This window comes from Azolla caroliniana, unplaced genomic scaffold (genome assembly GCF_043228905.1).
Source record: "Azolla caroliniana isolate FFs.n. ecotype wild unplaced genomic scaffold, voAzoCaro1.0.p SCAF_20, whole genome shotgun sequence".
In the NCBI taxonomy this organism is placed as follows: domain Eukaryota; kingdom Viridiplantae; phylum Streptophyta; class Polypodiopsida; order Salviniales; family Salviniaceae; genus Azolla; species Azolla caroliniana.
In genome coordinates, this window is record NW_028230455.1 from 14,906,853 (window position 1) to 14,919,503 (window position 12,651).

At 35.8% G+C, this 12,651-nt stretch overlaps 1 protein-coding gene across 1 annotated transcript; it reads right to left on the bottom strand.

The window, feature by feature from the left end:
• Positions 1-328: 328 nt before the first annotated feature.
• On the bottom strand, positions 329-12,408 carry LOC147851194 (putative LRR receptor-like serine/threonine-protein kinase At1g67720). The gene is made up of 15 exons (XM_087335619.1): positions 12,244-12,408; positions 11,512-12,121; positions 10,852-11,390; positions 10,600-10,732; positions 10,443-10,514; positions 10,291-10,359; positions 7,481-7,552; positions 6,165-6,236; positions 5,338-5,522; positions 4,921-5,132; positions 3,956-4,079; positions 1,560-1,625; positions 1,286-1,472; positions 935-1,073; positions 329-841 (listed from the first exon to the last, which is right to left on the bottom strand). Exons 1-15 carry the CDS (start codon positions 12,362-12,364, stop codon positions 584-586), a joined length of 2,859 nt encoding a protein of 952 aa, XP_087191745.1. The 5' UTR covers positions 12,365-12,408; the 3' UTR covers positions 329-583.
• Between the last annotated feature and the right edge of the window lie 243 nt (positions 12,409-12,651).

Consider the following 12,651-nt stretch of genomic DNA (forward strand, 5'->3'; position numbering starts at 1 on the left):
ATTCTAAGAAATTTAATTATGGTATTGCACCCTTCTCAATTTCTTGGTTAAGTTTTATGCATAGTTTAAGTATTTCTTTAGGAGAGTTTTAGAGTTAGATTATGTCAACTTTATCAATGGTAATTAACACTCTGATAGTGGTCGGGGAACAATTGAGACATGTCCCTTCTTGCGTATCTAGCATTGAGATGGATTCCAACCTGAACTCCCCCAATGACGATCTTAGTGTAAGAAGGGTGTTCAATGACTTCTACACGTACATGAAACAAAATGTGAAGCTCCTAGTATCCAAATTATTATGATTTGAAGAAAACTATAGGGGCCTAAAAAATATAACACATAAGTGATTAATTCACCTAGTAATACATCATGTAGTTTCACTCTCATGAAATTTATAATGCAACTATACATGTATATATAATTACAAATTATTTTGAAGATCAAACTGATAAGAAGACATTTTTAATAATTCCGAATAGCTTTAAAACCCTCATAACTGAGGTTACATAAAACTTACCACTTTAAAACAACTATACATGTACTTTTTGTAACATATACGTATGTTACGTGTGCAAAAGTATCATTACCGAGGTTGCACATTGGATGTTTCTATTTTCTCGACCAAATGTCTAGGACTTGGTTCTTCTTCTTTGGCATCTATTTTTATGACCTCAGCTATCTCATTACATACATCTTTCATTGTAGGTCTTTTTCTCCCTTCACGTTGGACACATGCCATGGCAATCTCAACCACTCTCCACATAGATGACATGTTATTCTGTTTGTCGAGTCTTTTATCAATAATGTCTTCCAACATTCCTTGTTCACAAGAGTATCTTGCCTATGAAATAACAAATTATTTTATATACCTTTACAAAGAGTTTTCCATTCTCTAAAATTTAAGAAAATGTTATTATATATTTTAGCATCATACCCAATCAACAATGTGCATGTCTTGGTTTGGTCCATTTCCATCTTTAATAACTGGATGTTGTCCACAAAGCACTTCAAGCATAACTACCCCAAAGCTGAATGTATCAACCTTCTTTGTCAATACCAATGTTGATGCATACCTATAGGATGAAAACAAATAAAATGAAATGGATTTTTCAATTTCATAGCACTAAGCTAAGTCAATTGATCAAGTTTTCACTAGAGAAATTGGATAAAGGATGTTTGATCCTCCAAGGCAAATGCACACTAAGTAATACTAATAGTGGTTAAAGTTGTATACTAAGAAACTTTAAATGAGGGCCTTTTAAGGAGAAAAAACATAAACACTTACTCTGGGTCTATGTAACCTAAACTACCAACCAACATTGTTGATGGATTTTGTGCATCCTTGGGCTTGAGTTTGGAAATACCAAAATCAGACATCTTTGCTTCGAGGCTTTCAGATAATAGGATATTACTACTCTTAACATCTCTGTGAATGATCATTGGAGTACATCCATCATGTAGATATGCAAGCCCTACAAAGTAAAGAGCATTTCAAAAGAACATGAAAATATACATATAAATATATAAAACCCTTAGTTGTAAAACAATATATGGAATACCTTCTGCAGCATCGAGCAAAATTTGTAATCTTTGTGCCCATGTTAGAGGCTTAGCTCTTGTTTTGCCTACATTATTGGATAGAAATAAAACAACAATAATGTTTTTTTTATTTAGTATTCTTTTGTGTATTTGATTGATATTAATATTCTCTCTACATTTGTATTTTTTTAATATTCTTTATTTATCTAGACTTATTTACTTTGGTATTAGAATGCTGACATAGAGATAGCAATAGCATTAGAAGTAAAAACAATAATGGTAACAAATAGAAAAAAGTAAACATAACTCAATAATGGGAGAACGGATAAATAGAACAAAGTTCTGTTTCTTAGTAATTAACGAAATTAACAAATAAGACAATCAATAATGTTAAATAGAATTAAAACAATGACACCACCATGCTCATGCAAACTAATACAAGTTGTTGGATCTTGTACACCCGCACATTTGCCTACACCTACAACAACTATAATCATAGAACGTAATATTTGTGTTCGTGCACGCATTCAAACGTTTGAAAACGAGACGTTTGAAAAGGGAAAAATACGTGCTCCTTTTTTTCTTTTTTTCTTTCTTTTTTTCATTTGTTTTCATTACAAATTTAGCTCATAATGTAGATCATAGTCAATCCAATCAAACGTGTCAATCTAATCCAACTTTCAGATGATTTACCATACACATTTGATTGAATCATTCACGAATGCGAATGCACATATGATACGTATGGTTCATTCTATGACTATAATATTCTCCGATGAAGTTCACAGATTGCACATATGAATGATTGGAAACTCAAATAAATGTGAATAATCAGTCTCCTACTATATTGTGGTGTGCATATGTTCCTTTGTCCCATCCTTTAAGCGCACCATTTTTAGGATGGATGTACCTAAGTCAACCCACACTTTTAGCACACCCTTTTTAGCTAAGACAACCCAAATGGGTACCTTTGTGTCAACTATAAATTGAGTAAGAAGTAAGAAGCTAAGTAGACTAGTTTTGATCTCTTATGTGCATTTCACATATTGGTGAAGATGCGGGGCACCCGACCCCCCATGTCCAAGCTTCCACCTTTCCCACTTCGTAGGTGTGCATCACTCTCGCCAGCATCACCCACACAATCTTGTTAGTCTCTTGTAGTAGTATCTCTTCCATTAGCACCGCCTTAGTTCACCAATTAGGCTTCCCCACATCCACCGGTCCCTCCATCGAAGTCCTTTTTTGCGATCACCATCTATACCACTCTTGCACGCAAGCCCACTATACCTTCACCTTAGACACTCTCATATTCTCATACCACTTTTATCTCTTGCCCTGCCAACTCTTCCCCCTCACCTTAGGTTGCCCACAAACTTCTTGTCCCATGAGTTTCTCCGATCCCCCTCCTACACGATTGCCCTCCTGTCCCCCACCTTAGCCAAGTCCAGGTGGCCCTCAGTCCAGAAGAGTGATTGATCCCCCTCCTACATAATAGCCGTCTTGTTGCCTACGTCAACCAAGTCTAGGTGGCCCTCAGTCCATAGGAGTGATTGAACTTTATCCATCGATTGCTAGATGGTCTCCTTGATCCCCCTCCGACACGATAGCCCTCCTAGCTCCCACTTTAGCAAAGTCTAGGTGACCCTCAATCCACAAGAGCGATTGATCTTTATTAGCCGATTGTTAGCTCGTTTTCCATCACTAGCCCCATCCAACTATCAAGGCCAGAAGTTCCATGAGGATGTCCTCGATGTTGCAGCTCAACTAGGTGTCTGGCAGATGTTTACGTCCCCATATTATGCTCACCGAATGCCTCAACAAGACCCTCAAACAAGAGATAGCAACATGAATCAGCCCTTTTCAAGCGCTTTATGGGAGTGACCCTTACCTCCCTCAAGAATCTATCATTGATGTCCATTCCAGCCTTACCAACATGGATAGTGCCACTTGGGGGCTCTATCTCCGACAAATTCTCCCATTCCTTTGATGAGCCAATATTCTTCTTCCTGTTCTTGTTCATGTTCCTACCCATGCTCCTCAATCTCTTGTTTCTCTTATTAAGGGGGAAATGTGGTGAGCATGTGTTCCTTTCTAGCACACCCTTTTTAGGATGTGTGTGTCTAAACCGACTCACCCTTTTAGTACACCCTTTTTAGGATGTGTGTGTCTAAACCGACTCACCCTTTTAGCACACCCTTTTTAGGATGCACGTCCCTATGGCAACCCACCCTTTTAGCACACTCTTTTTAGCCAAGCCAACCCAAATGGGTACCTTTGTATCAACTATAAATTGAGTAAGAAGTAAGAAGCTAAGATATTGGTTTTGATCTCTTATATGCATTTCACATTATTAATCAAACTTTTTCTTTTCAACAAATGATTTGCAATTTAAGCATAAAATTTTTTATAGTCTTACCAAAAAGGGCATCATACAATGATCCATTTGACATGAATTCATAAACCAGCACTAGTCTTTCGTCAATAGAATAGCCCACGAACCCTACAAGATTCTTGTGACGAACAAGTGAGAGGAGAGTGACCTATATGTGGAGAAATAAACTTATTAAATTACAAAAGTTTTCATTGACATCACCACCTACATGGAATCAATATTAGAAATATATCATTTTTATTCCACTTACTAAATGGTGACCATTTTTTACATTGAATGAAGAAAGCAATCATAGATAACAAGAATGGACTAATGATCTAGGTATTATAACATAACATGACATTCTCCCATAAAATGTAAGAATAATCTTTATTAGTAAGATCAAAATGTGGTATAATCAAGGATGATCTCTTCATTTTGTCACTAATTCGTTCCCAATTATCAATGTTGGTTGTTTATGCATCAGTAAAACATTTGTCCTAATTTCGAAAACATCTTTGATAAAAGAGGCTGAAAAACTAGATGTTGGATATAGAGAAGACCCCAAGCATGATAATAACCTAGACATTGGTGGTATATATATATATATAAGAAAATTACAATAACACTTAAACTTGACATTCTTACGTGTTTATTACATATGATATTATATTTAAACCCATGGATTTTCGTACAAGGTCTCAAAAGATTCCAAATGTTGCCTAATGGTGCATGTGTGATAAAGTGAGATGAGGTTTGGGGTCATTGTTAGACACAACGTGTACTTGTTGCCTCCTTGTAGCCCAAGAATAATGGATTTATAACTTCCTCATTACTGTTTAGTGCAAGGAAATTGTTGCGAAAATCCAAGGAGTTGTATTTGTTATAAAAGTAACTAAAATATGGATAGTAAGAATCAAACTCATGGAGTGCACATTAATCAAGTCCAATTAATATTTTTCCTTTCATTCTTGTGTAGATAGGAAGAGGGATCTAGACGTATCAAATACCTCGTTGAGAAATTCTCGTGTTCCTTGATCAGAGGACTTCGACAACAATTTAATCGCTACATGTAGACCATTTTGAAGGATGCCCTTATACACAGGACCAAAACCACCTTGACCAATTAGTTCAGAGAAATTATTTGTGGCGTTGATAATTTCTTCAAAACCAAATTCTTTGGCAACATTGGCAGCTACAGTGACATTCCTTTTTAAAACATCTAGAAAAGAAAAATGAAAACATGTAAGCTTTCCAATTTATGCAATGCTTTTTTAGAAAAAATTAACTCTCTGGAGAGATAGTACGTTAAATGAAGGTCATTAAGTAGTTGAGAATAGACTCTACTATCAAACAAATATGCTTATTTTTATGATGAACCAGTTGCTTCGCAAATCATTATCTTGGGGTTTTAGATGAAGTTTTACCATCAGTTCCTCGTCTTGTTTGATCACTTGTTCGCCTTAATCGATATCGTATCGCTAGTATGGTCACAAGAACTAGAAATGTTGCCCCAACAGCTATTCCAATGATCATTCCAATATGTAATTTCTTCTTTGGGGAACTTTGACAGCTTCCTTGTTTTTCACATAAAAATACGTTTCCATCATATCTGTGAGCCGACCATTACAAAGAAGATGTTATCTCAATTATACTTCGTTATAATTATAAAATTAAGCTAAGATATATTTAATACATCTCTCATTGTACTCTTATTGTTGACATATAGACTATGATTTTCTCATGAAACTTGGCTATTCAAAGTTATTAATTATCCTTTAAAGTTTAGCACCTAATCACCAGTCTTGATTGAAATAATAAACCGTTATTTGTAGTGAATAAACAACATGATTGTAACTCGAACATAAACCATGACAGGATGAGGGTGATTGATCAACACTTTACAAAACGGGTTTACCACGTCATTTTGGTTTTATATGTATAAAAACATTTATAGTTTATAACTTTATGCTTCATGGATTGATTGTAAAGTTACTTGATTATGTGAGTTTGAAATAAATATGTCTGGATAGATAGAATTAATTTGATCGGGAATTATTTTCCGTAAACCTTTTAAGTTGTCTTACAATGACGTTATCTTTCTCTACTCACCATACATGGTCACAATGCACGTGAAAAACATCCTAAATCATACAACTTATCTCACTTATGGTATATACTAGAAATGCAAGCCTTCAGAAATATGTTTTGAGATAACCGTATGGAAACCTAGAAGAAATAATGTTTAACATACATGAAAGTAAGGCCTTCTTTTTGTTGTAGTTTTGTTGGTATTGTCCCACTAAAGTTGTTGTTTGCCAAATTACTAGAAAATGTCACGATATTCACAAAATTTATCATCAGAAAAATTATACTTCACGGAATATAATGATGTACTTAGCTAAAAAGATAGAATTATTTATAGGGAAAAGTACTAGGATACCCCTGGAATTTGGTCGATTTACCAGAATGCCCTTGAAAGTTCCAAATTTACCAAACTACCCCTATGTCCAAAAAAATACACTTTATAAAGTAATTATACACTCAAATATACAAGCCTTATTTACCAGAATGCCCTTAAACCTAAACTTATTTATCATAATGCCACTATATATCTATTTTGACCAATTTATACCACTTTTACTTTTCAAAATACATCATAAATCAAACTAAATTATCAAAATTAAATTATATATAAAAAATTTCAATCAAAAGGTCACCTTAAAATCCAATTCTATGAATTTACACCAAGTTATACTAGCTTAATCCCATAAAACCAAAATTTGTGATTGAAGTGACCAAAATTTAATCTTAAAACCAAAACATTTGATTGCACACCAAATTTTACCATTGGGATGTCATTTTGAAGCCAAAATCCATGAATTTGCAAATTCACAAACAATTTTGATAACATGTAATTATTACATTTCAATAATTAATTTAGGTTTGCGAGTGTAAAATAATGAATTTTGGTTTAAGATGGTATTTTAATAGCGAAGTGTCATGTGAGATTTGGTTTAAAATGGCATTTTGGTAGCACTGTTTTTCGTGAGATTTGGTTTAACATTTTGGCCGCAAATTGTTTGTGAATTCGCAAATTTATGGAATTTGGCTTCAAAATAGCATCCCAATGGTAAAATTTGGTGTGCGATTAGATGTTTTGGTTTTAAGATTAAACTTTGGTCACTTCAATCACAAATTTTGGTTTGATGGGATTAAGCCATATCACTCGGTGTAAATTCATAGAATTGGATTTTAAGGTGACCTTTCAATTGAAATTTTTGATATATAATTAAATTTTGATAATGTAGTTTGATATGATGTATTTTGAAAAATAAAAGTGGTATAAATTGGTCAAAATAGATATATAGTGGCATTATACTAAATAAATTTAGGTTTAAAGGTATTCTGATAAATAGGGCTTGTATACTTGAGTGTAGTGTATTTTTTTGGACATAGGGGTAGTTTGGTAAATTTGAAACTTTGAAGGGCATTCTGGTAAATAGACAAACTTCCAGGGGTATCCTGGTACTTTTGCCTTATTTATATAAGAAATATACATTTACTTACAGGTATGTTAATTTTGGCAAATTTGCGAGCGAAGAAGGGATCACACCACTCAATTTGTTATTGCTTAAATTCCTATGAGGTTGTCAATATGTCATATGCAAGATTAGGAGTTCAATTTGTTTTAAGTATTTTCAATTATAGAAATATTATATTATCATATATGATAAGTATGCATGTTCTAGATAAATTATACAAAATGTAAGCTTCATGTAGTGATTCTACACATGTGCTATTTACTAAGCATTCATTCTTCTAGACTCATGGTTTACTATGATTTTGTAGGGGTGATAAAGTTTGTTAAATATTAAACTAGGAGGATATAAGGATATCTTTACATATGCTACAATGAAGACAATATACAAACGCACAATTTAGGTGACTGAAGCTTTGGATTACTAGTCCTCTACATACGAAAGACAACAATATGATGGCCAATTAATTACCAACACAACAATTTCAATATTCTCAACCCTAAGAAGGAATTGAAAATGTTTATGTTGAGATTCATTGCAACTAATGCTTAAGGGTCAATGGTTATAATATGAAAGTTGAAAAATGAGAATTAATATCTGATGAAATATCTCCTTGTCATCATAAAAATATGGGAAGAGCCAACTTGAAGACACTCGAAAAGGAGGTGCAAGTGAGATATACGTCTAGGAGATAGACGAGAAATGCTAAAGTCAAAGTTAGACCAATTTACATCATGACCTTTTTAGATATGGTTTGAAAGAGCTTATATTGTATATAAAAGAAGCATTAATCGATTGACTTCATGTTGGTGTGCAAATTGTAGGCCACTTTACATCATGACCTTTTTATATAGTGTTTGAAAGAGTTTATATTGTATATAAAAAAAAGCATCGATCGGTTGACTTTATACTTGTGTGCGAATTATTCAAAAGGAGATATATATATATCGATAGAATATATTATCCTTGGATGTAATTTGAGGCAAAGATGAAATATTCGTATGCATGGAGTTAATTAGTGATTTTTAAATCAATTTTGGGATCAGGAATGCACATTGTCAGCTTGAGAGAAATGTGTGTAGGGATTATTAAACAACATGCACAAAGCAAACTTGATTATGGCATAGCATTATATCAAAGAGTGAAAGTTTACTCATGGACAAGTGCAAAGAAAAATATGCATTATCTATGACTCTCATCCTTTATACTTTATTTTTTGTTCATGCATCAAAGAAAATGTGATCGGGAAGCAATGTCATGTAAATCCAAGTCTTTGGCCTGAAGTTGTGATATATTAGGGCCACAAAAAGGAATAATTAATGTAGAAACCTTAAGACAAATTATAAAGTAGTTGTAATGCATTCCATTTTTCAAAGTGATTCTTGAGATATTGCATCCATCTAGATCTCAACAAATATAAATGATCTTGGTGTTGTAGCATTAATTACTTCGTTTACAAATCTATGAGGTTGATGGGATAGGTGATCTCGAACCTAAAGATTGTATTCAACAACCCTTTCTATGTTTGCGATGATATATAACAAACTATGAAGCATAGTCATCCCTTGTACAATGATATGGTCCATATTAGCATTAATCTTGGGAACTATATAAAAGGTTACAAAATCCTAGAAACTATATAAGAGATAGGTTATTGGAGCTCATAGTAAGATGATGCAATGGTCTAAATCATGTACTCAAATGATGTGGTGTATAAAAGATGAGGTAGAATTAGAATCCAATAGTGTGTTATGCCCCTAGATTATGGAGGTCTCGAAACACAATTGGGATAAAAAATTTATTTATATTATTAGAAGAGATGAGAGATTACAACAGTCCCAATGTTGGGACAAACCAAAAGATATGAGGGGCTAGAGAATATTCAAGATTACAATGAGAGAGAGAGACAGACAGATTAGAACTTTAGCAATAAAAATAATCCACCAAACTGAGGAGAGGTTCCTCCTTACTTGTATGGCCATTGGAATACCCGCTGGGACTGGCTTTTGGGACAGGAACTGGAACTGGGTTTAGTTCCTTTCTTGAGTCCCAACTCAGTTTGGGACTATGCTTGTCCCGACTTTGCTTATATTGTCCCAACTTTTATTGGGGTTGTTTTGGGCTGTCCTAACTCCGCTTGGGGCTTCTCGGGTTTGTCCCCAGTCAGTTTGTGACAACTTGTCAGTTGGGACTATTTAGGTGCACCAAACGTGCATGTGGTTTGTAAAGGTAGGTATGGTATAGAAACAAACCTTAGAATGTATTCTAGAGTTTGGGAGTGGCTTCTGGGACAGGAACTGGAACTGGGTTTAGTTCCTTTCTTGAGTCCCAACTCAGTTTGGGACTGTGCTTGTTCCACCTTTGCTTAATATATTGTCCCAACTTTGATTGGGGTTGTTTGGGACTGTCCTAACTCCACTTGGGGCTTCTCAGGTCTGTCCCCACTCACTTTGGGACAACTTGTCAGTTGGGACTATTTAGGTGCACCAAACGTGCATTCAATTCTACCTTCCTATATATATATATATATATATATATATATATATATATATATTATATAGGTTAGTGTCATCAATGGGTAAAAGATCAAATGTGTTTACCTATGTGTAGACGATCGAACATGTTTTGAGTGATCTAATGCAAATTTAATGTTTAGCGAAAAGCAAGTGTAGTCCAATATTATGCATCAGAAAAGCAATGGAGATCTTATTTAGTATGTATGATGAGGAGGTTGTGATGGGCAACAGGACGCCATCGTGCTTCCAAACATTCATACGAGACATAATAATTTCTTAGACAAAATTATACGATTACATAGCAATTAGTTAGACAACTTACAATGTCTGGAGATTAACCAAGTTCCTAAAATCTGGCAATGCTCCTGCAAGGGCATTTTGATCCAGGTAGCTGCATTGCGTGCAATAATACCATTTCATATATCCAGAGCATATGGCAAAACATTAATAATTTGATAATCTAAAATTTCTTACATTGCCGAAATTCGGTCGAGGTTGTTAATGCTACTGGGAATGGCACCAGTGAGGCCATAGTTGGATAAGAATCTTCATTTTCCATATGGAAAGTAAGCTTGCATTTATTCATGAAGAGAAGAGGGTGAATCATAAAAACTTGACAGTTACCACTTACAGAGATGCGACTCTAGGGGGTTGTTCGTTGGAAGTGCAATTGAGCCATGGATATTTATAAGCCAATGGCAGGCATGGGTCCCCAATAAGGCTGCTGAAGTTGTGTAAGGCACTAATATCTCGTATGGCCACAACTATGATTCAAATTCAACACCAAGGTAAGGTGAGCCATTAATATTCACTGCCCTGTCATGCTGTGTGCACCACTTCCACAGATCTATACATAAATACAAAACAAAAATTAAATGCATACCATCGGAGGAGGCAGTAGGGATTAGCATGGAATTAGAGAGGAGCTGCAACACTTCTGCCCCTGCAATGGAGGCACTCAAGTTTTTGAGGCTTGGAAGCGTTACAATCTGGATGTTGATGTCGCCGGCATAAGGCCCCACCAGGACATCATCTGTGCTGACCTCCAATAAATATTGTGCCCCAACCCGGGCAAAGATGTCAAGGGTTCGGTTGATCAAAACTGAATTGCCGATGTTTACTGTGAGATTGAAGACTCTTTCACCCGGTTGATTGACGACTTCTTTGTTGATCTCGCAGAAATAAAACATGACAGAGTAGTTATGTTGGCCTGTTGTCGTTGTCCTCGTAAGTGGCGATGTGGTGGAGCTTGGTGAGATGGTGTAGTTGATATTCCTCGCCGTCACGATCGATTGCACCACACTCTGTGGTGGGAGGCCACTAGAATTCTTAATCTCTATCGATTTAACTATTGATTGAGAGAGACCGTCAGGTATTGAAGCTGTTGTATACCACATCCTATCATATATGTCATCCGGATACCTGCATTTATTAAAGACCCAATTTTGCGTTGAATCTGTTCAATCTACTGTATAATCACTATGATCAACATCTTTATGATTACTAAAATCATGAATGAGAAGTTAAAGATTTGGGTTGTGACCTTAGGACATTGGTGCATGTTCGCCCAAAGTTTTGTCGATCCACTAACCGAAGGGCAGTGCTGGTATTCTTGACAATGGACACTATTCTCAAAGTTTCGTTGGGGAGAGGACGGAGCTCCAGCGAGTTGATGAAGGGTGCATCACTCGTCTCGGAAGCGGCCGATAGACAAACCATGACACTCGAACTCTGCGCATGAACGTACATCTCCTCGATCCACACATCACTCTGTGGCAGGCTGATGTTTATCTCCTGCCCTTCGTATGTGTCGACGATCACTTTGAAGACCACGGTATCATTCTTCCGCGTATCGTATGGCAATTGAGTGCCGCCAGACCAGAATGTGGCGCGGATCAAGTAGTAGCTGCCTCCGGCGGCCTGTAAGGAGTAGCAGAACTTGCTCACATTCATGGTCTTGCCCTTCTGGAAATAGCGCATACTTCCGTACGGAATCTGACCCTTCGATAATGACGTCGTTAACGGAATCTCTTGACTTGTCTTCGAGAACCCATCGATCTCCGGCCAAAGAATGACGTCCGGCGTCCACGTGATTCCTAATGCATCAGTATAGCTCTTTGCCTGGGATGACCCGCAATCAATGCTCACAAACCCTACATCACCACACAATTATAAACATACTCATTCTGATGACAATAACAATTTAATCTCTGCTAGAGACCCAATATTCATGGCATTATGATAAACAAAACATGGAATAGCAGAAGAATCTGACCATCTGTGGATTGAGCGGACACGTGAGAATTAAGTACCGACGACAATACAGAAGCATGGACGACCAAGAATAGTACAGTGAGATGGGGAATGGACATAATGTGCAGGAAGGTACGCATCATGATGTTAATGGTAGGAATGAAATTAAGGTTGCTTATGATGGTAATTTATATGAAAGAATGAGAGGTTGGGGCATTCATGTTAATATTGTGATGCTACCTTGACTTGTGGTTTTTAAATGTATTGAATATACATCATCATATTGGGAACACCAATATGACTCTTTGAAGATATTAATACAAGTTCTCCTTGACCTTTGGTTCATTCCAAATAAACAATATTAAACCGGAACAATGTATGGATCTTTGAGGTCAACGAACTAAAACCAAGCGCCTCCCCCTTGCGGACC

Coding starts and splice junctions, on each gene's coding strand:
- LOC147851194 (XM_087335619.1), bottom strand. CDS start 12,364: ATGATGCGTACCTTCCTGCACATTATGTCCATTCCCCATCTCACTGTA. Junction 12,122..12,243: donor GTCCGCTCAATCCACAGATG/GTCAGATTCTTC, acceptor GTGGTGATGTAG/GGTTTGTGAGCATTGATTGC. Junction 10,360..10,442: donor CTCGACCGAATTTCGGCAAT/GTAAGAAATTTT, acceptor CACGCAATGCAG/CTACCTGGATCAAAATGCCC.